At 34.6% G+C, this 24,842-nt stretch overlaps 1 protein-coding gene across 2 annotated transcripts in view; it reads left to right on the top strand.

The window, feature by feature from the left end:
• The window catches only part of LNPK (lunapark, ER junction formation factor), a 69,694-nt gene extending 45,269 nt beyond the window's left edge, over positions 1–24,425 (top strand). The window contains exons 10-14 of one of the 2 annotated variants that reach the window (XM_074338307.1): positions 13,922–14,027; positions 15,254–15,324; positions 16,202–16,372; positions 17,918–18,000; positions 23,389–24,425. In XM_074338307.1, the coding sequence (XP_074194408.1) occupies positions 13,922–14,027; positions 15,254–15,324; positions 16,202–16,372; positions 17,918–18,000; positions 23,389–23,397 (440 nt within the window). In that variant the 3' untranslated portion in view covers positions 23,398–24,425. The remainder of the gene's footprint in view (positions 1–13,921; positions 14,028–15,253; positions 15,325–16,201; positions 16,373–17,917; positions 18,001–23,388) is intronic. The other variant, XM_074338301.1, reaches the window with a different exon arrangement.
• The last annotated feature ends 417 nt before the right edge of the window (positions 24,426–24,842 follow it).

The raw sequence follows: 24,842 nt of genomic DNA, 5'->3' as shown, positions 1-24,842 counted from the left end.
CTTGATGTTTGTATTAATAACTGTTATCCTTAACAGTATGAATGCAAAGATGCATTATTTAAAAGTTATTAAGTATGTGAGGGGTTTAAGATATTTTTGTGAAATCTGTTGTTTTATGTATACAGAGTCCTTTATGGACATTTTAATTTTAAACATGCAGAAGTAAAATATTCCAGCATAAGTTAACTTGACTTAAATGCTTTCAAAATCTAATTTGGCATGCTTATTCAAGTTGAAAATTTGATGAGGGATGACAATGTCTGCATTAAAGTTTATTTTTTGATGGTAATGATTGAATGTTGTTAATACAAGTAAACAAATAACTTATCTGATAAAATCTAAAAATTGTACTTGGTTTTTAATACTCAGAGCTTATTCTAGAACTTAAATTTTATTTACTGATAGCTACAATTTTAACATCATTTGACCTTTTTTTAAAGATGGTAACAGCCTTTAGGTTTGTGATTATTTGTAAAGCAAATCTCGTATTCTTTAAAATATTTATATAATATTTCTATCCTAAAGTCATTCTTGAATGCTTTAAAGTTTTTGTTAGTCTTTTTGAAAACCTTGTATCTTTGTATTGAAAGACTTGTTCCAACAAGGTCTCATTTTGTTTCAAAGTCTTCTGGGAGGTCTCCATGTAAATCTCCATTGCTACCCATCTTACTCTTATGTTCATCCTGCCTTGTTTTACAAAGGCAAGCGTCAAATCTTACTTATTTTATTCTCCCACCTTCTTCTCAGTGCCTTCTTCTGTGTTGGGTCTCAGTTCAGAGTTATCTCCTGCAAACAGTTCTCTTTTACTTTTCAAGATTGTGGAGTTACAATTCATAAAGTTTAAATGTGTAACTCTATTCTTGTTGTTACTGTTTTTATATGATGTAAATCATTAACTAAATTCTAGGTTATTCTTTTACCCCACACTCTTTATTCCTCTCTTCTGATATTGCATAATTTATTACACGAACTCAGTATATCTCTCCATTTATTTAGATCTTAAGTTTCTCTCAGCAGTGTTTCACAGTGTTCAGTATATAGGTTTTGCACATTTTTTTGTTAAATGTACATCTAATTTTATATTTTTGATCAAATTGTAAGTGGTTTTTTAAAAAACTGTTTCCAATTGTTCATTGTTAATATCTATAGCAATACAGTTGATTTTTGTATATTGACCTTATAGCCTATAATCTTGCTAAATTCACTTATTCTAATAGCTTTTTAAATAGGTTTCATAGTATTTTCTGCATAGACTATCACATTGTTTGTGAATAAAGACAGTTCTACTTCTTCCTTTTTAATCTTGATTCTTTTTATTTTTTTTCTTGCTTTATTATACTAGCTAGAACCTTTAGTACAATGTTGAATAGACGTGGTGAGAGCAGACATCTTTGCCTTATTGCTAATCTGAGAAAAGTGATTACTTTTTTACCAGTCAGCATGATGTTAGCTGAAGGTTGGTGGTATTTCTTTCTTTTCTTTTTTTTTTTTTTTTAATATAGATAGCTTTTTCAGGTTGGAGAAGTACCCTTCTATTCCTAATGAGCTGAAAGTTTTTATTAGTAATAGATTATGGAGTTTGTCAAATGCTTTTCTGCATCTATTGAGATGCTCATGGGGTTTTAGTTTATTTTTTTTGTTTCAACATCTATTCGTATGTGAAATACATTGATTGATTTTTAAATGTTAAACCACCTTGCTTTCCTGGGTTAGATCTCACTTTGTCATGATGTTTTATTTTTTATAGATATTGTTGAGTTCAATTTGCTAAAATTTTGTAAAAATATTTACATCAATTTTCCTGAGGGATATTGGTCTGTAATATATATATCTATATATCTATATCTCTCTATTTTTTTGTAATGTCTTTGATTTTCGTATCTGTGTAATGCTGGCCTTATATTTAGTATGAGAAGTAGTCCCTTATCTTCAATTTTATAGATAAGTTTGTGTAGAATTGATATTATTTCTTTCTTAAATGTTAGGTAGAAATTATAGGTTGAAACATTTTGACCTGGTATTTTACTTGTAGGAGAGGTTTTCTCTAAAACTAAAAATTAAACCTTTAAAAGAAAAACAACAGATTAATATCCCTCATGAACACAGAGGCAAAAATTCTTAACAAAATTTAGCATATTGAATGGTTATCTATTTCTTGTTGAGTGAGCTGTGGTAGTTTTGTAGTCTTTCAAGGAATTTGTCTATTTCACCTAACTTATAGAATTATTTGGCATAGAGTTATCCATAGTATACTTTTATTATCCTTACAATCTGGATTTATGCTATTTCTCTCATTCCTGATAACAGTATTTTGTATCTTCCCTCTCTTTTTCTGATAAGTCTGGCTAGAGGTTTACCAATTTTATTGATCTTCACAAAGAACCAGCTTTTTTTATATTATATTTGTATTTTCTATTTTATTACTTTTCTCTTTTTAAATATTTATTATTTACCTTTATTATTATTTATCTTTAATATGTCTTTTGTTCTTTTTACCTTCATTTGCTTTTTGCTTTTAGTTTCCTAAGGTAGAAGACAAATTCATGGATTGTAGACCTATCTTCTTTTGTAGGTGTTTAGTGTTACAAATTTTCTTCCAAGTGCTGCTTTAGCTGCATATCATAAATTTGATGTTTTTAAAATTTTTACTCAATTTAAAATACTTTCTAATTTCCCTTTTAATTTTTTTCCTTTGGCTCTAAATTTTTCAGATGTATGTGATTTAGTCTCTAAATATTTGGAGATTTTTCTGATGTCTTTTTGTTGCTGATTTTTAATTCAATTCTAATGTAGTCAGAAAACATACTTTGTATTATTTGAATCTTCTAAGATGTATTCAGACTTGTTTTATTTCTCAGAATATCATCTGTTTTGATAAATGTTTTATGTTCACTTGAAAAGAATGTATGTAATCATGTACCACAAAATGATGTTTCGGTTAACTATGGGTCGCATGTATGATGATGATCCCGTAAGATTATAATAGCGATGAATTTGCTGTAAGAAATGGAGGACATGTGGTTCAGAAGGAATTTATATATTTTTTAATGGGAGCAATGTCTGTGGGGCTTGGCAGTAGATTCCCTCTCACTCACAGGACCTCAGTTTTGAGTGCACAGGTTACATCCCCATCAGTCAGCCACTGATTGTTTCAGCACAAAGGAGCCTGTCCCTGCAGTGCTAAGTATTCAGAGAGCATCCAGCCCTCCCAGATCTAGCTTGATAGTCTTCAGAACACACTGCTGTAAAGCGTTTGTTGATGACCTAAGATCCTGTACAAGGACACAGGTCCACAGGCGCTACCTAGACAAATATTAAGTGCCACTGCCACTTTAGTAAAAGCTTTCTGTGCTAGTGTGGAGCTAGCCTGTCCCTGAACTTTGGAAATATTTTTAGATTTGTAATGATGTAAAGCATAGATAAGTTTTATTTATTCCATCAATTCAATGCCAGAGAGAGCCCTTTGCACCAAACAGGGTCAATGGAAACAAAAACAAATTTCCAAAGTAGAAATATTGAGTCTTCAATTCTATATCCTCTCCATGTTAAATAGTCTCCTTTTTTCATTTTTATGAATACCACAAAGTTCTTTAATCAGACCACTGCTCCAACGTGCAATAGCCAAAACTATGTCTCCACAACAGTCCTTCATGTTCTTTTATCTCATCTTGATTTCTTCTTCCTACTGAGCCTCAGGCTGTCTTTCACTCCCTCCTGAGAGTCACTACAATTGTGGTGATCTATGCCTTACCCAGCCAATTTGTCCTCGATATTTCCAATCAGTCCAGTCCACATTTCTGTTCATGGAGTAGCATTGACAGCTTTGGTGGTCTATTTCTGACCCCAGTGGAAGGAAGCAGGGAGTGGGCCTGTGGGACAGCGGTTACATAGTCTACAGTAGTGGACAGTCATGTCCTGTGCCTTCATCTTTACTCCTCACTCACTCACTCACTCACTCACCCAGAGCAACTTCCAGTCCTGCACGCTCCATTCATGGTAAGTGGTCTATACAGGCGGACTATTGTTTATCTTTTATACGATATTTTTACTGTAGCTTCCTATTTAGGTATGTTTAGGTACACAAATACTTACCATTGTGTTATAATTACCTACAGTATTCAGCATAGTAACATGCTGTACCGGTTTGTAGCCTAGGAATAATAGGCTGTACCACACAGCCTAGGTGTGTAGTAGGCTGTGCCATCTAGGTTTGTGTAAGTACATTCTGTGATGTTCGCACAATGATGAAATTGCCTAACGATACGTTTTCCAGCATGTATCCCCATCGTTAAGTAATTCATGACTGTATGCTGTTCCTGTTGGGTAGAGTGGTTACAACTGTCAGTTAGGTCCAGTTGGTTGTAGTGTTGTTCTGTATCAACACTGTATCATTCCTGATTCGCTGTCTGTTTATTCTGTCAACTATTGAGAGAAGGCTGTTGAAATCTCCAACTATAACTGTGTTCTTTGTCTGTTTCTTTTTGTGGTTCTACTAGTTTTTGCTTCATACAGTTTAGGATTGTTATGCCCTCTTGATGAATTGACTCCTTTGTCATTATGAAATTACTTTTTATCTCTGAGGATATTCTTTGCTCTAAAATCTACTTGATGTTAATAAGCTATTACAGATTTCTTTTGATTAGTGTTAGCATATTTATATATGTTTTTTCTATCATTTACTTTAAATCTATTTGGTCTTTATATTTAAATTTATTTTTTTTGTAAGCAGCGTATGTTGGATATTGCTTTTTTATTCATTCTGACAATCTTTGCCTCGTAATGAGGATGATCATTCAGGCTACGTACATTTAATGTAATGGTTGATATGTTTAGGTTTGAGTTAGAATCTTCTATTGTACTATATATATTTTTTTCTATTTGTCCCATCTGTTCTGTTGCCTTTCTTCTCATGTTCTGCCTTTTGGACTGAGTATCTTTTATGATTCCATTTTTATCTTTTTTGTTGCCTTACTGGCTGTATTACTTTTTCATGTGATTTTAGTGAGTACTTTGGGATTTATAGTATAGATCTTTAATTTATCGCAGTTTATCTGCAAGTGATACCAGTTCACATATAGCTTAAGAATATTTTTTTTTCTTTAATTAAAGTTTTATTGGGGTGAAAATTGTTAGTAAAGTTACATAGATTTCAGGTGTACAATTCTGTATTACATCATCTATAAATCCCATGTGTGTTCACCACCCAGAGTCAGTTCTCCTTCCACCACCATGTATTTGATCCCCCTCACCCTCATCTACCACCCCCTCATCTACCACCCCCTCCCCCTTACCCTTTGGTAACCACTAAACTATTGTCTGTGTCTATGAGTTTTTGTTCCTTCATTTGTTTGTCTTGTTCTTTTGTTGTTTTCAGTTTTATATACCACATATCAGTGAAATTGTATGGTTCTCTGCTTTTTCTGTCTGACTTATTTTGCTTAGCATTATAATCTCAGGAGCCATCCACATTGTCACAAATGGTCCTATTTCATCTTTTCTTACCGCCGAATAGTATTCCATTGTGTATATATACCACAACTTCTTTATCCATTCATCTATCAGAGGACACTTTGGTTGTTTCCATGTCTTGGCCACTGTAAATAAAGCTGCAATGAACATTGGAGCATTCAATGTTCCTGAAAACTTTATGGATAAATGTTTTCATATTTTTTTGGGTAGATACCCAGGAGAGGCATTGCTGAGTCATATGGTAATTCTATTCGTAATTTTTTGAGGAACCTCCACACTGCCTTCCATAGTGGCTGCGTGAGTCTGCATTCCCACCAACAGTGTCTGAGGATTTCTTTTTCTCCACAGCCTCTCCAACACTTGTTACTATTTGTCTTGTTGATGATAGCCATTCTAACTGGGGTGAGGTGATATCTCATAGTGGTTTTTATTTGCATTTCTGTGATGATTAGTGATGTTGAACATTTTTTTCATGTCTATTTGCCATTTGTATGTCGTCTTTGGAGAAAAGTCTCTTCAGGTCCTCTGCCCATTTTTCAATTAGGTTGTTTGTTTCCTGTTGTTGAGTTTCATGAGTTCCTTGTATATTTTGGATATTAGCCCCTTATCGGAGGCACTGTTTGCAAAAATCTTCTCCCATTCAGTTGGTTGCTTCCTTATTTTGTCGATGGTTTTTTTTGCTGTGCAGAAGCTTTTAAGTTTGATATAGTCCCATTCATTTACTTTAGCTTTTACTTCCCTTGCCTTTGGAGTCAAATTCATAAAATGTTCTTTGAACCCAAGGTCCATAAGTTTAGTACCGGTGTTTTCTTCTTTGCAGTTTATTGTTTTAGGTCTTATGCTTAGGTCTTTGATTCCATTTTGAATTAATTTTGGTACATGGTGACAGATAGCAGTACAGTTTCATTTTTTTGCACGTGGCTTTCCAATTCTCCCAGCCCCATTTCTTGAAGAGGCTGTCTTTTCTCCATTGTATGTTTTTAGCTTCTTTATCAAAAATTATCTGTCCATATTTATATGGATTTATCTCTGGGTTCTCAATTCTATTCCATTGGTCTATGTGTCTGTTTCTCTGCCAATACCATGCTGTTTTGATTATTGTTGCCCTGTAGTACAAGCTGAAGTCAGGGAGTGTGATACCTCCAGCATTGTTCTTTTTTTTTAGGATTACTTTGGCTATTCGGTGTCTTTTGTGATTCCATACAAATCTGATGATTTTTTTGTTCTATTTCTTTAAAAAATGCCATTGGGATTTTGATGGGTATTGCATTAAATCTGTGTGTTGCTTTGGGTAATATGGCCATTTTAACTATGTTGATTCTTCTAATCCATGAGCATGGAATGTCTTCCCATTTCTTTGTGTCTTCTTCAATTTCTTTTAAATTCAATGTCTTATAGTTTTCAGCATATAGGTCTTTCACATACTTGGTAAAGTTTATTCCTAGGTATTTTATTCTTTTTGTTGCAATTGCAAAAGGAATTTCTCTTGCCTAATTGCTCTGGCGAGGACTTCCAACACTATGTTGAAAAGCAGACGTGATAGCGGACAGCCCTGTCGTATTCCTGAACGTAGAGCAAAGGGCTTCAATTTTTCACCATTAATTATGATATTAACTGAGGGTTTGTCATATATGTCCTTTATTATGTTAAGATGTTTTCCTTCTATACCTATTTTATTAAGTGTTTTAATCATAAATGGACGTTGTATCTTGTCAAACACTTTTTCTGCATCAATTGAGATAATCATGATTTTTGTCCTGTATTTTGTTTATGTGATGTATCACATTGATGGATTTGTGAATGTTGAACCATTCTTGTACCCCTGGGTTGAACCTCACTTGGTCATGATGAATAATTTTTTAATGCATTGTTGCATTCGATTTGCTAGAATTTTGTTTAGGATTTTGTATTCTTCAGAGATATTGGTCTGTAGTTTTCTTTTTTTGTGCTGTCCTTACCAGGTTTTGGTATTAGGGTAATGTTGGCCTCATAAAATGAGTTAGGGAGTACTGTCTCTTCTTCAATTTTTTGGAAGAGTTTGAGGAGGATTGGCATTAGATCCTCTTTGAAGGTTTGGCAGAATTCACTAGTGAAGCCATTTGGTCCCGGAATTTTGGTTTTGGGAAGGTTTCAGATGACTGATTCAATTTCCTTACTGGTGATCAGTCTATTTTGATTTTCCAGTTCTTTGTGATTCAGCCTAGGAAGGCTTTATGTTTCTAAGAACTTGTCCATTTCTTCTAGGTTATTGAATTTGGTGTCATATAGTCCTTCATAGTATTCTTGGATAATCCTTCGTATTTCTGTGGCATATAGGCCTCTCTTCCCCTCATAACTTCCCCTTTTTCATTTCTGATTTTGTTAATTAGTGTCTTCTCTCTTTTTATCTTAGTGAGTCTAGCCAAGGGTTTGTCAATTTTGTTAATCTTTTCAAAGAACCAGCTCTTTGTCATATTAATTTTTTCTATTGTCTTTTTGTTCTCTATTTCATTTAGTTCTGCTCTGATTTTTATTATTTCTTTTCTTCTGCTGACTTTGGGTTTCATTTGTTCTTCTTTCTCTAGTTCTTTAAGGTGTAATGTGTGGTTATTTATCTGCGATTTTTCTTGTGTCTTGAGATAGGCCTGTAATGATATAAATTTCCCTCTTAAAACCGCTTTCGTTGCATCCCCAAAATTTTGGAAGGATGTATTTTCATTCTCATTTGTTTCTATGTATCTTTTGACCTCTCCGTTTGTTTCTTCTTTGACCTGGTTGTTCTTTAAAAGTATGTTGTTTAATCTCCACATATTGTAGTTTTTCCTGCTTTCTCTTTGCAGTTGATATCCAATTTCAAAGCCTTGTGATCAGAGAATATGCTTGGTATGATTTCAATCTTAAATTTGCTGAGGCTAGTTTTGTGTCCCAATATATGGTCTATCCTTGAGTGTGTTCCATGTACACTAGGAAAAAAATGTACAGTCTGATGTTATAGGGTGAAGTGCTCTATAAATGTCAGTTATGTCCATTTCATCTAATGTATCATTTAGGGCTGCTATTTCTTTATTTTCTGTTTGGATGATCTATCCATAGCTGTCAATGATGTATTTAGGTCCCCTAGTATAATTGTGTTTTGGTCAATTTCTCCCTTTAGTTCTGTTAGTAGTTGCTTGTATATTTCGGTGCTCCCTGATTGAGGGCATAAATATTGATGACTGTTATGTCTTCTTGTTGTATAGTCCCCTTTTTTATTATGAAATGTCCATCTTTGTCTCTTGTTACTTTTTTTATTCAATTTCCACCCTTTCACTTTGAGTCTATGTTTGTCCTTATAGCTGTGATGTGTCTCTTGGAGGCAGCGTATGGTTGTGTTTTGTTTTTTTAATCCAATCTGCTACTCTGTGCCTTTTTATTGGTGAATTCAGTCCATTTACATTTAGGGTGATTATTGATACGTGAGGATTTCCTGTCATTCTGTCTTTGGTTTTCTGGTAAGACGGTGTCTCCATTGTTTCTTTGCCTTTTTGTTGTTGTCTGTTATTTCTATGTGGTGGTATTCTATGATTTTTCCCTCTGTTTCTTCTTTTATTACAGTACATATTTCAGTTCTGGATTTTTTTTTTTTGAGTGGTTACCATTAAGTTTATGTAAAAGAAAGTTTCATATAGAGTATTCCATTTTCTTCAGCATGCGTACATTCTCCATTCCCATATTCCAGTTCAGGCCTTTACTCTCCCTCCTTTTATGTTTTGGTTGTCACAAATTATCCCTATTTATGCTGGTCGAATAGCCTCCTTCAGTATTTCTTGTAGTGCAGGTCATGTATTAGAAAATTCCCTCAGCTTCTGTATGTCTGGAAAGGTCTTTATTTCTCCTTCATATCTAAAGGATATCTTTGCTGGTATATTATTCTTGGCTCATAATTTCTCTCTTTCAATAGTTTGAATATTTGATTCCACTCCCTCCTGGCTTGTAGAGTTTCTGCTGAAAAATCTGATGATAATCTAATGGGTTTTCCTTTGTAGGTTACCGTCTTCTTTTCCCTGGCTGCCTTGAGGATTCTTTCTTTGTCGTTGATTTTAGACAGCTTCAATACAATGTGCCTTGGAGAAGGCCTGTTGGGATTGAGGTAATTAGGTGTTCTATTTGCTTCTTGGATTCGAGGATCCAGTTCTGTCCACAAATTTGGGAAGTTCTCATCGACAATTTGTTTGAATATATTCTCTGTTTCTTCTCCTTCTGGTATGCCCATTATTCTTATATTGCTCTTTCTGATGGAGTCAGAAAGTTCTTGTAGAGTTCTTTCATTTCTTTTAAGTCTCAAGTCTCTTTCTTCTTCCATCTGTGTAATTTCCATGTTTCTATCTTCGATGTCACTGATTCTTTCCTCCATCTGGTCAACTCTACTACCTAAGCTGGTTATTTCATTCTTGATTTCTTCTATTGAGTTCTTAATCTCCAGAAGTTCTATTTGGTTCTTTTTTAAAATTTCAATCTCTTTCATAAAATGCTCATGTTGTTCTTTGATTGTGTTTGAGTTCATTAAACTGCCTTTCTGTGTTTTCTTGCATCTCATTGAGTTTTTTCAGAACTGCAATCTTGAATTCTCTGTCATTTAAATTACATATTTCCATATCTTTAAGTTCTTTTTCTGGAGACTTTTCACTTTCTTTCTGAGCTGTCTTGTTGCCTTGGTTATTCATGGCAATTACTGATTTATTATTTCTCTTCCTAGACATCTACAGGAGTGGCTTCTGCAACAGGTTGATAGTAAGAGGTCTTTCTTTTGTTTTCCAGTACTTGTTGGTAGAATGTTTTATTTTCTCTCCAACTGCAGCCTTTTGTTCTTTCTCACACTGTAGTGTTATATTTTCTCTGCATTATTCTGGCTTCTCACACAATAGGGGGATTCCTTGGAAGATGGGCTTCTCCTCTGTGAACAGTTCGCCTGGGTCATAGGGCACTGCCTCCGTGTAGGGATGTGGAGAGCTTCTGAAGTTCCAAGTTCTTCCTGCACCAGATTCAGAGCCCATTTGTTTCAGCAGTTCTGTTTACTCCTGCAGGGATCCGCCCAGATAGGTGGGGACAGGGGCGGGGTGGGTTGTGAGAGGTGACCCAGAGCAATGGCGGGGAACACCACCACAGCCAGTCCTGCTTCCATAGCTCCCTCCCCTTTGCCGGAACTAGTTGGGCTGCGAGTCCGTTTCTGTGGACCACAGATCTCAGAATTGCAAATATTCTGTTCTTTTGATCTGACACTGCTACTGTTCCGCTTCTAGCACTGGGCAGGTGGGGCGGGCGAGCTCTGGGAGGGTAAGGAGGGGACAGCTAGTCTCAGTGCCTAAGGCTTCTGTTCTCTGCTCGGCAGTGAGGGCTTAAACCACCGTTTTCAGCCTTCTTCCCTCAGTCTTTGCTCCGCAGTCTCTGCCGTGAGCGTTGGGTTCAGCTGTGTTATATGCTATCCCCTCAGCCCTGTGGCCCATAAACAGAGCCCTAACAGTCTGAGTTCTTCCCTCTCCCGCAGCTGCGGTAGTTCCGGGATGCAGAGAGCTCGGAGCACTGAGCTAGGTCTGCGTCCTGCGCCTGCGGGACCCCATCTTTGCACTTCTCCCTTCCCTCCTCCCCTGCGCACGCAATTTGCCCACCTTTAGGTGAATTCCATCCTGAGACTCTTCGTCTTGCCGGTCTGCTGTGCAGGGAGTCCTTTGTGGATTTATAGTTGTTCAATTTGTTGTAAATTCCAGGGGAGATTTCAAGAGGCTCACCTCACGCCGCCATTTTTATGACATCACCTAGTTTAAGAATCTAACAACAGTATTCTTCCTTTTCTCTCTTCCTGACCTTTCTGCTATTGTTGTCATACATTTTGCTTCTATGTATGTTATAAAATTTAGAACGAATTATTCTTCCTTTTAACTTTAAAAAGATTTAAATAATAAAAATTTTGTATATTTACCCACATAGTAACTCCTTTCTGGTACTCCCCTTTCCTTTGTGTAGATCCAGCTTCCCATCTGGTGTCATTTTCCTTCTGCTTGAAGGACTTCTTTTAACATTTAGTGTAGTGCAATTCTACTAGTGATAAGGTCCTTCAGTTTTGTAGGTTTGAAAAAGTTTTCATTTTTGCCTTTGTTTTTAAGAGATGTTTTCATTAATATGTGTTGTCACACAGCACCCTAACCATGTATACCGTCGTGCCTATCCCTAAAGAAAGAAGAGTTTGTGACTGTTCCTTTCAGGGACTTTGCTTCACCTTTGTGCTTACACTTCATCTCTCTCTGTTTGGCCCACAAAAGATGGTTGGTCAGCCAATGACGGGTAAGATTCCTCACGGGAAGAACAATGCAAGCCAGGCGGAACCACGTGGGGACCACCAGGAGAACTCACGGGGTCAATAGAGGTGGGCACAGCTCCCCACCTTCCCCTAGCTAATGAGAGCTTCTGCCTATGTGGCTATATTCCTTCCCACAACCTGCTTGGGAAGTGAGTCAATGATGTGATAACATCAGTTCTCCTTCCATTCTTAACAATAAGTTTTAGCATAAAAGATTTGTCCCTGGGGAGGCACATATCATAATTGTTAAGACATCATGGGACTTTCTATTCCGGCTGTTTGCAGGCAGGGGTGATTGATTTGAATCAGTTTTCTGGTATGATGTATGAGACTCACAGACCATGGAGAAAATACTACTTCCTTGTGTGTTTATCAATAAAAGCCAGAAGGCGGCCCGATTCGGGGCTCTCAGTCCTTTGAGGCTGGGAGACCCTTGGCCCCCTGTTTCATAACTTTCTTGATTTCTGTTTCTTTCTTAACCCTTCACCGTCCCTTCTCGTTCTCTCACTGCCTGTGTTGCTCTGGACGCGACAAATATGGAATTCTAATTTGATAGTTTTTCTTTCAGAACTTCAAACATTGTTTCATTTTCTTCTGGCTTACTTATTTTCTGATGAGAGCTCTGTCATCATTCTTATCTCTGTTTCTCTGTGTGTAATGTATCTTTTTCCGACTGCTTTTAAGATTTTATTACTAGTTTTAAGCAATTTCAATATGCTGTGTCTTGTTGCAAATTATGTTTCTTGTGCTTAAGTTTATTGATATTTTTAGATCTGTGGGTTTATAACTTTCATCAAATTTGGAAAAAATGTTGTGCATTATTTCTTCAAATATTATTTTCTTCTTCTCCCTCCTCATCTTCTGGACTCCAACTATATGTATGTTAGACTAATTGAGGTTGTTCCACAGCGCACTGATGTTTTTTTCATTTAAAAATAATTTTAGTCACTTCTCTGTGTTTCATTTTATATGATTTCTATTGTTATATCTTTGTGTACTAATACTTTTCCTGTAATGTCCAAACGGCTTGCCATTCATCCTGTCTGCAGATTTTTCATCCTAGACATGGTAATTTTCATCTGTTCAGTTTGAGTTTTTAAAATTTTTTCTATGTCTTTACTTAACATTGAATCTTTCCTCTAGATTCTCAAACATGTGGAATATAGTCATAAGTGTTTTAATATATTCGTCTACTGATTCTATTATCTCTGTCATTTCTGGGTCACTTATGATTGATTTTTCTCATTATGGGTCATGTTTTCCTGCTTATTTGGATGTCTAATAATTTTTGATCTGATGCCAGAAGTGAGTCATGCCTTATTGGATGCTAGATATTTTTATATTCTTGTACAAAACTCCTATGATTATGTACCAGTGACCTGTGAGTTACGAAGTTTTCCCCTGTGGTTGGTGAAAATATGCAACATTTTGGCCTCTTGTGAGCACTGTTACCTTTAATATTTGGGGGCAGTTCTTTTCTCTGTCTTCAGGTAGTCTCACATGAATACACCAGCCAGTACTCTTCTGGAGAGTCTTGGGGATCCTCTGCAGATCTTTGGTGCTCCTGATCTGTGCATTCTCTCCTACTCTTTCCTGTGAACTCAAGCTGCTTTGGCTTCCCCATTCCAGCTTTATTTTGTCATCTCAGGGAGACTGAGTCACTTCACCTGGGTGTATCCTCCCTTAGCTGCTGCCTGGAAAGTCTCTCCAGGCAACAAACTGGGGCAATTGTAGGGCTTATGTTATTTGATTTTTGTCTGTCAGAGATCTTTATCCTACATTGTCTGATACCCAATGTCTTTTGCACAGTGTTTTAGTAGTTTTAGATGGGAAGGTAAATATGACCCCTGGACTCTGTGGTTCAGAGAATAAATCCCTAGTTTATTATTACATAAGCTTTTAATATTCTGGGCATTCTTAAAATTGGTTTGTGCAGAACCCAACATAGTTTCATTTCTTAATAGATTACATTGGTATAATCTATTAAGTGAAATAGCACATACTTAAACACATTTTTTTTGTAGTTTAGCATTTTTAGTGAAAGTTTGAATGCTCTACAGAGATTTATAAGAATATATTTTTGTTTTGTTATTTATTATTTTATGTTTATTATTGTTGTCATTTGTATTTATTTACTAGGTCTTCATCCTCCTGGTCCACCTTTAGCAAGACCCATTCTCCCCCGAGAACGAGGTGCTCTAGACAGAATTGTTGAATATTTAGTTGGTGATGGTCCACAAAACAGGTAATGTTTACTAGAGTGGTAGATAGATGAAAGTAAAGGAAAAGTTTGTTGGTCATGGTGTGTGTGTTGTGTGCACATATGCTAGATGTTCTCTAGTTTTGTGGCTCCTGTTTCCTTATTTTAGAACATAATGGAGTATTTTATAGCCCTGAAGAGAGTACATATTCAGTTGTTTTTCAGTAGGAGTTGGGATCAAGTATTTAGATATAATCTAGAAAAAAAACCCAAAAAACAATATTGTAACTATTATAACCCCACTCTTAGAGAAATGGATTCACTTCACTGAAACTCTTAAACCTAAGGAGCACATAAATAGTGAAAACTGGCAGGTTGTAAGAAATGGAGTTTTATAGATGTACTGGACCTTGATGATGGTAATAATTTTAATAGCAGTGAAGACAATTTACATTTGGCACATATAGTTCTCCAAATGCTTTTCTAATTATCTTACTTGATCCTTACAATAAATCTGGGGAGATAGGTATGATGTGAGCAGAGCAATATCATAGCGTAGACTTATAAAAAATTCTTAGGTTACCAGAGTTAAATATTTGACAAAGGTATTGGTTGATATTATCATTTTAATAAAGAGGCTAGAATTTAAAGTTAATATAGTAAATTTCATGTTATTCAATACAGAATGTTGTTTGATACGGCCAAGCATTTGTTAAGTACATACACAGAAAAAAAAAAAAAGTATATACACAGAGAACAGAATATATAAATAGAAAACGAGGAGGATGTGTAAGTGTAACTGGGAGAGATACAGGAATTATGATGCACAGATTTTAACCTTTGGACCGAAGTAAACAAAATTAAATTTATTTCTTTACTATAAGATTTCTCATTGTGAGTCTCTGAGAGGTTCCATTTTTTTTCTGATCTTATCTGACCACAGATTTGGGGTATTTCATTCCCAGGAATATACTTTAGGAAAAACTAAATTTAAGTGTTCTGTACCAAATATGTTTCTGCTAATTTAGTAAGGATTCATTTGACTGTTTCTTAGTTTACTTTTAATTTGTTGTATAAGTTATATTTTAAAATGATTGAAATTTTGGCTGTTGTTATGTTTAAAGAATATTGTTTTTTTGTTTACTAAGTAGCATCTAATCTGTTATGACATATTTAGCTATGTTAAAATATAAATTAGCTGTGATAGCTAACATAGCTTCTCCTGGGCTTTGTTTGCATTTGTAACTAATCTGTTTTGCCTTTTGGTGTAGGTATGCCTTGATATGTCAGCAGTGTTTTTCTCATAATGGCATGGCTTTGAAAGAAGAATTTGAATACATTGGTAAGAATTATTGGGCAGTTAACTCTCAAATATTTCTGTGCCAATTCCCGTGTAATGTCATTTTATTTTAGGTATTGTCTTTGTATATATTGTTCAGGCATATTGTTCTTATTTTAAAACACAGACCAAAACAAGATAGACAACTCAGATTTTCCTCATACAATGTACAACCTCTAGGCCAGCTGTTCTTAGACTTCACTGTGCATCAGAATCACCTGAAGAGCTTTTAAAAATTATGATGTCCAGGGCCCACTCACAGTGAGTCTGCTTTAATTGATCTGGGGTGGGGGTCCAGGCATCAGCATTTTTTAAAGCTCCTCAGATGATTCTCATGTATAGCCACTATTGAAAAATACTGTGCTAGATTAATTATGCTTTTCAAGTATGACATACTATATTTTCTTGGCAAATGAGCAAGGTTCTGGATTTAAAAATACGGAATGTTTCTGGTGACTAGAAATGTAGTTTAATACATTTAGATCGTTATTAATATTGTTTTGATATTAGTTAATGTGCTATGTGACTTAATTTTTCTTCTTTAAAATTAATATTCTAATAATTATTAGAAAGTGTGCTTTGGGATGGCCGACTAGCTCAGTTGATTGGAGCGTGGTGCTGATAACACCAAGGTTGCCGGTTCGATCCCCTCATGGGCCATTGTGAGCTGTATCCTTAAAAAACAAAACAAAAGTATGCTTTAAAATTAGCTTTAGTTAGAACACTGCCATAATATTACTGAAAACATGTGTAATTTCATAAGGGATAAATAACTTTTGAAGGGTTCTTTGATTATTTGCAAAAGTAATCTTGAGAGTTACCTGATTAATCCTTGAGTTTTCTTTGATTTTTGGTTTTATTTTTTAAAAATTCTCTGCAGCTTTTCGATGTGCCTACTGTTTTTTCTTGAATCCTGCAAGAAAAACCAGACCTCAGGCTCCAAGACTTCCAGAGTTTAGTTTTGAGAAGAGGCAGACTGTGGAAGGCTCAAGTTCAGTTGGTCCCTTGCCCTCAGGAAGTGTGATTGTATCAGAGAACCAGATCAGTGAAGGTATGAATATGTTAATTAAAAAGTTTTCTCTCTTAATAATGTTTGCTATTTCACAATAAAAGCATAATGCTTTTGGATAAGAATGGATTAATTTATCAGATTTTGCAGCATGTGTATATCAGCTATTGCTCTGATACTATAGCCTCCTATTTAATTGGTATGATGTGTTTCAGTTTTAAAATGCAGGTTATGTCAAGTGTATCGTGTTAAGCAGCATCTAACAGCAGCTAGGTAAACATTGTTTATGGAATGACCTCATAACTGTTGGGAGATTTGACTGGTAATGTTTTTATGGAATCAATTTTTATATTTATGTAAATGAAGCAGATTATGAGAATTATGAAAAAACTACTTACAAGGGTAAAATTCTTATAAGATTTTTAATTAACATTGATAAAATAGGTTTGCGCTTATTACTTGAATTGGTAGAAGTTATCTGAAAGCAGGAAATTTTGGAATTGGAAAATCATCCTTGCGTTCTTTGGATGACTATGTGGATAGGACTAGTGTTCCTTTGAAACAAACATTTTGTCTTGCTCCACGAGACTAGCATTGCTGATGCATGCCTTTGAGGACACAACCTTATTTTAGAGAAACAGAATTTATCAGAATTCATTGGGTCTTAGCCCTCATCTTGTAATTGTGTTTTAGGAATTCTTGAAGTTTGTTGAAAAAATGGAAGAGATGAGTTAGAAGAGCTGACTAATCTTGCTATTAAAATTAGGTGAGGAGCTATTTGTTAAGAGCTCTCAATTGTGAAGATTGTGCAAAGTACGACATAGTCCATGATATGTGGTGCTATGCCTGGTATAGAAAAAAAAATCCATAATAGAAGTTTAGTTCACATAGTTTATTTAGCAGTCAGTATTCATCCTTTTAATTTCTAGGGATTATCATTTATATATATCTTATTTCTTTATAAAAACATTGAGTAGGGAAAAATTGCTTTAACTGAGAATAATATGAGGCAGTGAATTTTCAGATATCGGAAGTTTAGTATGAAAATGGAGTATCTCTCTCTCTTTTTAACTTTGAAGAGTGAACCTAAAATACGTGTGTTGACTTGGGTTTGGCTTTTGGCTTACTAACAAATACCAAAATGAATTTGAATACAGATAGCCATGGCAAGAGGCCATGCATATGTATGTCCAACACTGAATCAATGCATTCCTCTTCTTCAAGTCTGCAACATCGACTCCAAACACATATCAAATTTTTTCTTTTGCGTAAGTCGTGCTCTGAGCTGCATGTTGTCACATGCAAATCATCTGCCTTGCCATTGCAGCCTCTTGGAAATGAAAATGAAAGAATTTCATACTGAAGATGCCTAGAGGAAAAATTGAAGTCCTTTCCATGAGTAACCTTGCTTATGAAAACTAAAGTGAATATTTGAAGGCCAATAGTTGGGACAGAAAAAATAAGAAAAAACAGCCAACAAAATAAAACTTTTGATAATGAGTCCAATTCTTTATATCTTCTGCTAAGGTCAAGATAGATAGATAGCAAACCACACCCAGCTATACCTTTCCTTCTCATCTAATCTAGGAGGAACAATGCCCCAGATGTCTCACATTCTGTCTGAAATCTCCGGAATGAAGTCTTACTGGCTCAAATTCAACCCTAATAAGGTAATGTTAATAGGTGAGGACAAACCTTGAGGCAGACCTTCTAACTTCGTCTGCTAACTTCGTAGTGCTAGAAACTGAAGCAACAATTCCTCTTGGTTAAGATAGTATCTAGTAACTTTTTCATACTTCTCTTTGGATTCATCACAATGGCTGTGAGCACCTTTTACTTCATTGGCTTTCTAGAAGACTGAAACTTTTCTCCTCCAAGACTCCTATCTCAACACTGATATAGAGCTATCAATTCCAAGTTGGATTCCTGTAGTACGACTGGAAATATTTCTGCTGAACAAATGAAGCTGCATTTGTTTTGAACGCAAGTGGCATACCTTTATGATTAAATTGAACTACGTAAGACCATATCATCTCGATCATCTACTCTCTGTGCTGACGGCCATTGTAATTGAGAGCTTAGATTTCTGATTTCTGTATTCTTGTAAGAAACTTGAAGTCTGAAAAAAGACTTCCCTGCTATAATTTTTATATTTTTTTAAAGAATTGAAATAGCTCCTTGATAGCAATGATTAGATTATTGAATTTAGAAATGGAATGAAAAGGTAACTTTCTTTCGTTTGAATTTTTCTTTCAACAAATATTCTAAAACGATTTATACAAATAATCTAGCATTAATGGAAGAAACCTTTTTTTCCCAGTCTATGATATGGTACTTTGAAATTAAGTTTTGTCTTGATTCTACTACTGGAAGATTTTGCATTTAGGATGAGGCACAAGGCTTTTGAAATTTTTGGATGACTCTTTAGAACAACATATGAAATCTTGGAAAGGTTTCATCAAAGAAGAAGACCTAGAAGAAATTTCTCCCATTAAATGCTCCTTTGAATTCCTAGAATTTTTTCTAGAATGGTGTATCAAATGCTTTGGTTACCGAGTATTAGAGGAACACAAGAAATTAGGACTATGGATTACGTTTTTATCTAAGAGCATACTAGATATGGTATGCCAAAGTAGTGAACTGCTTTTAGGTTCCTCAGTTTCTTTTATGGTTAAATGAGAAGTACAGTAATACTTGAATCTCTGCTAGGCTGCATTAAAGTGGTTTATTAGTTTTGCTTTCTAAAAAAAAAAATATGCATTCCATAATACCTGATAAATTGCATTTTCTTTTGTTAGACATAGTAAAAGAGCATGAGATTTCTGTTAGTATTGCTAGTAGTTATTTTAGGCTAGCATGTTTGAAAAATGTTAATGTTTGTTTTCATTGCTCAATTGTACTTATCTACATCTTATGCAATTGTATTAGTAAAAAATAGCTTTTATTCAACTGTAAATAACTTGCTAATAATAAAACTCATGGCATCTAATTAATACTATCTAAAACAGCAAGTAAAATTTATATAAAGTAAAATTTATCTTGGAAATCTGATTTTTGTTCTTCTTTTCTTTTAAGCAATATACTCTTACCATTAGGTTATGTTGAAGTAGAGAAAATTCTGTTTCTAGTATTGTTTGTTGTGATGCTCTAGGATATTGAACTATTTGATAATGTAAATTTTGTTGAATTCTGTGTGTTTATTAGATACAAAAATTTATACCTTTATTTTTAATTATGTACACTTTACTCAAGATGTAAACTTAACTGTAGGCTTTTTGCATGTTTTCTTTAGACATAGAGATGTTTTGGCCTTCTGATTCCCTTTTCTACAACACCTTCACCTGATAGCTTTACATCATTGCTTAATAATGACATTCTTACTCATCTGATAGATTTGCTCACCAATGGTAAATAAACAGGATTGTGTGTATTGAATATGAGCTATTTTTTCTTAGGAGGTTATTATTTAATTGAATTTTATTCATTGAGTCATTTCATTGGGTTGAGTTTTGGGATGAAATTCATGTCTTTGTTCCTTAAAATAAGTAGGCTATTTTCCTTAGGCAGAAATTCTTGTAAAAACTGTTTTGTTTAAAACCTGAGTTCAAAGACAAATGATCTATTTTAATTTAACAGATTTCTTTTGGGTAAATTTTATAGTTTATGTATGTAGTGGGTATTGATGTGTTTACAATGCAAAAAAGTTTTTTGTTATTGTAAAAAGGAATAAAGAGTAAGACTAAATGAATTCACCCAAATACAAGGGGTTTTCAAAGGCATAATCTAACTAGAATTATGTATTTTTCTGTGGAAATTATATATTTCCTGTGGAAATATATGAAATTGTTTTGCTAGCCAATTCTTTAATTTTCTTAGAAAATCATTCTTTCAAGAGCTAAAAACCTAAAGGTAAGTTGATCTTACACGTTTTTGCTTGTGTGTGGTTTATAGGTAAGACAGTGGTATTTGCTATACAATTACACTCAGTTTTATGAGTTTGAGTTGTCTAGTTGAGTTGAGGCTTTTCCAAACAACTGGAAGCCAATTGTTACAATTTGGTAGAAAATCCTTCTCTCTCACAAATATTGGGGTGGGAGCAGGGCATGGGGCAGGACTGGGGAAAGGAACAAATTCCATGGGTCATTTTTGTTTTACCACATTGAGATACATTGTTTTCTGGCATTACAGATGCCAAAGTTGATTTTAAAAATTTTCTTACAGATGGAATTAGGTAATTCAGGTGACTTTGTTTCAATTTTAGTCTAAACTGGTGTGAACAGAAAAGCTGGTTTCTTTTTTAATATTTTATGCCCAAATGTTGATATCTTCTGTAATGTATTTTATACCACCAAGTTATTTTAAAACACAACTTCACAGAAAAAACACTGTTTTTATTAGAATAGGCAAATGATACTGTCCCATAGAAATAAAATACTTTTGGAGTACATTCAATAATCTTACATAAAGCTCTGTGGTTTGTTTATTAAACTGATACGTAATTCTCTGTTAGTCTTGCATATCACTTAAATCTTGTTTGGATGACTGCTCACAAAATAGCATTGGCATCCAAACATCGAATATCTGTGTCATGTAGACCAGCTGATGTCTGCATTATAGGCTTCAGGACACATGCCAGTTTTTTGTAGTGTTACTGCTGTTAAAATTACTTTTCTGTAAATTAACCTGGGAGAAGAAAAGTAGCCATTAATAAGTTTTTTGATTGTTTTCAAGCACTCCCTATCATTTCACTAATTTTTAGTCTTCCATATATTCTCTGAAATACCATATAATATTAATGATCAAGCTTTGTATGATGTTGTTTTGTAATTATGACAGCACATGGTATTTCTCAGAATTCACCTTTACAGATATTTAAAATTTTAAGTAGTAAAGCTCTCCTCTTTGTATTAACTGCTTTTTTAAGACCCCAGAATTTTACAGTTAAATTGGATTTGACTAGTGATGTGTTTCTGAAAATAGTTACATCACAAAGCTTTAATATGATAGCCCATGAACTTGGATACCTCTCCTGTTCAGTGTTGAGGTAGTCTGTCAGACAGAATATGCCAAGCTATGTGGGGCTATGTTTACTTAAACACCTTTATTGGTGAGTTGAGTCCTGGATTCTGAGCTTTTTGTTTTTTTCATTTTGTGTGGCTTTATTGGTTTGTTTCAGACAGCTTATTGTATTATAACACATTTTAAAGTTCTTAGCAAGTAGGTATTGCTCTGTGGCCAGAGATTTGTGGAAAATCGTAACTTAAAATTCTACCCTGGATAAATTTTGTGAATTCTGTAGAATTGCAAATGGTTGGTGACTCCTGACATTTCTACTGAAGAACTTGCTTGCCCATGTAGTAGATGTGATCTGTACATGTCCATAGAATTTCGTTTGCACTTTCTGTTTTTCCTTTGTGTACTGGAACATTAAAATAACAAAATTCAAATAACCTGCTTTTTACTTTTGGTTTTTATAAGAGTCACAGTGGTGCAGCAATGCCATTCCTTTTAAGATAAAAATAGCATTTTTGTGATATTTGGTACAAATGTGATTTGAGAACCACTACTCTCTACTTATTGTTATCTCATGTGAAATTTTCATACAAGTTAGGGACATCTCATTAACTTGGATGTCTCTAACTGTGAAATTTTGGCCTTTCATTCTAGATATAAAAAGAGGGAAAGAGGTTGTAATTAATTCTGTAAACTTGAGTCCAAGGTATCTGTTTAAAGAATTAATTTTTAAAAATGTTTTTAAAGTCTTGGCATAGAGTGTGTGAGATACAAATAATTTGTGTTTATTAGAACTGATATGGTAAAATCATGAATTTGTAAGACCTCCACATTAGCATGCGTGCATATGTAGCACATAGTTTCTTTGCAAAACTGTCAATTTATTTAGCAAAACTCAGGTCTGTACTATACATGGAACTAAACTAGAACGTTTTGCTAATGTAGACTGGCCTGTCCTCCAGATTTTTGGAATCAATAACATTTGTACTATGTTACAGGGTTCTTCTTTGAGGGTAGGAAAATCTGCTTATTTATTTAGCGTATTAGTGGTTTAACTATATCTGTCCTAGTAAGAATAGTAATTGCTAGTTGCTATTTATTGTAAAAACAAAGAAGCATCTCAAAGCCAGAGTTTTATCTTTGACTTGGAAATTGGGTGGCCCAAAGCTCTGTGTTCCTGTCTTTCCCTCCCCCAACCATTCTTTAAACTTTAAAGAATTATAGGGACTTTATTTAATAAAATTGTTATTATTAAATTATTATTAAGATATTTGAACTCACTGAAACTCAAAAGAGAGTTTAGAGGGAGTAAATTTTCAGGTAGGGACCAAGACATTTACTTAGTTTATGTTACCAAGACAGGGACAAAAGGCCTTTCCTTCCCTTTCTCCCCCTGACACACTAGGTATGTAGCATATTCTGATCCAGAGGTGTAAACCCTGAGGCTTTGTCTTGCAGAGGGACCAGGGGAGACTTGTCATGCCTTTGGAAAAGGTGGATCCAGACCTCTCCATCCTTGGCTAGTAGAGATGTAAATTAGTGTGGGAAATAGCATGTCTACACACATGTGCATGCGTGTACACAATGCAGAGACACACGTTTACACGTTGTTCATAGAGTTGGCTGGGCGCAAGGGAGACATTTCCTGCAGGAAACATACTCTGGGAGTTAATGCATTTGCTTTACTTGCTGGGCTGTTATAGCACGTAGCTCTGTTGGGGCTTTATTTGATATATTTGGACCTTCAACATTCAAATGCATCGTTAGGAAAACTCCTAAATGTTATGATGAAAGTTCCTAAATTTTATGAACATATGAAGCTTTAGATAAAAGTGTATCTATGCATTTGTTTCTCCCCAATTTTTTTCCTCTTCATTCATACCAATTTATGTAGGTATGCTGTAGGGAGTTAAGTACATGTTTTAAAATATTTTAAGGATAATGTCGGATCATTCTACTGTTTTTTAGATCAAGTACATGTGTGCTTATCTATAGCAATTTTAACATTTGGGTATTCCTAAAGTCTTGACTCTTTATCTTTTCAGAATCTTTAGAAGAACAAGATGTTCTTGATAACAGTACAGAACAGACAGAGGACAAAATATCAGATACAGAGCAGACAGACCAAGTGATTCAAAAAGTATCTGGTACGGAGGAACCACAGGAGAAGCAAGAGGAGACTGAGAACGAGAATGAGGAAACCTCAATGAATGAAGCCAAACCAACAGTTCCCACAGCTGATTCTACTAATCCTGAACTAGGTGGAGACTCTTTGATGACAATGTAGTAAATGTTTCCATGTGCCTTCAACTGGATATTTGTAGTCTTGTTGATGTCAGTAATTGCTTTTTAGGTGGTGCTTTCTGTTGTTTTTTTCTCTAAGGGTACGCTTGATGTCATTTGAATTAAGATTGCTTAGCTATTTCAGTATGTCAAAGTTATACATCTACTGGATATTAAAACTAAAATCAAGTGATATCAGTAAAGTAAGATCCTTTTGAATGTACAAAGACCCACACTGTTTAGATAGATTTTAGAAATTTATTTTCCATTCTAAAAGTAAACAAACATGATAGCATTCTTGTTTTCTATATATGTGACCTATAAATAATATCCATTTTGACATAGGAAGAACTTTGGATAGGAATAAGTTCTAATAGTGTTTATTTTAAGGAATGAAACTCAATTAAGATTTTAATACTTCATCATTAAAAATGGATAGAAGTTTTACTCTTGAGATATTTGCCGTGGGGCTAAATGTCTACTTAGGTATTTACATTAAGCGGTATGAAAGTTTTAACTGTAACTATATAGGCATTGGTGTGAAGTCTCAGTAAGAATGCAATTGAACAGTCAAGTGCAGTGTTTCTTTTTGATGTCTCTTATTTTGCAGCTGGGCCAAAGGCACATGATGTATATAATTAGCTTATGTTTACATATTAACATATAGGGAATATTTCTGCACTTGACTGTACTTGAATTCTGAGCATTATTTATACTTGTAAAATAATGATGATATTGTAAGTGAATTTTGTGCTCTTGTGTGTATTTTGTTAAGGAAAATAAAGATGATTTGGCAGCAGTTTCCTTTTGTTAAATATCTAGACTTCTTCAGACAAAGTCTTGGTAGATGACTTGGCTACCTGAAAAATCTTAGTAGGAAGAGCTCACAATACAATAAATCTATAGATAGGCTGAGAGCAAATTATGATGCTTTTCTTGAGACTTGTTACCTTTTGAATTCAGAGGAGTAGTGACATTTAGAGGCTCCAATCAGAGATTCGGTTTTTCTGATTCAGAAAAACTAGGCCATTTGTAATTTAATTTTGAGAGACATATAAGTTTTGTGAGAATAAGCAGTTAGTTACTGGTAGTTCATTGAATTTAATATGTGTATTAAAGATTAACTGGGGAAAAAATTTGACGCAGAATGGTAATTCTTGGACCTTAAATACAGTCTGGTTATCTTTTCTACCTTCCTTTTCTCTCTCTTCTCCAT

The sequence above is a fragment of the Rhinolophus sinicus genome, linkage group LG01 (genome assembly GCF_036562045.2).
Source record: "Rhinolophus sinicus isolate RSC01 linkage group LG01, ASM3656204v1, whole genome shotgun sequence".
Classification (NCBI taxonomy): Eukaryota; Metazoa; Chordata; class Mammalia; order Chiroptera; family Rhinolophidae; genus Rhinolophus; species Rhinolophus sinicus.
This window is presented reverse-complemented; position numbering and strand designations above follow the sequence as displayed.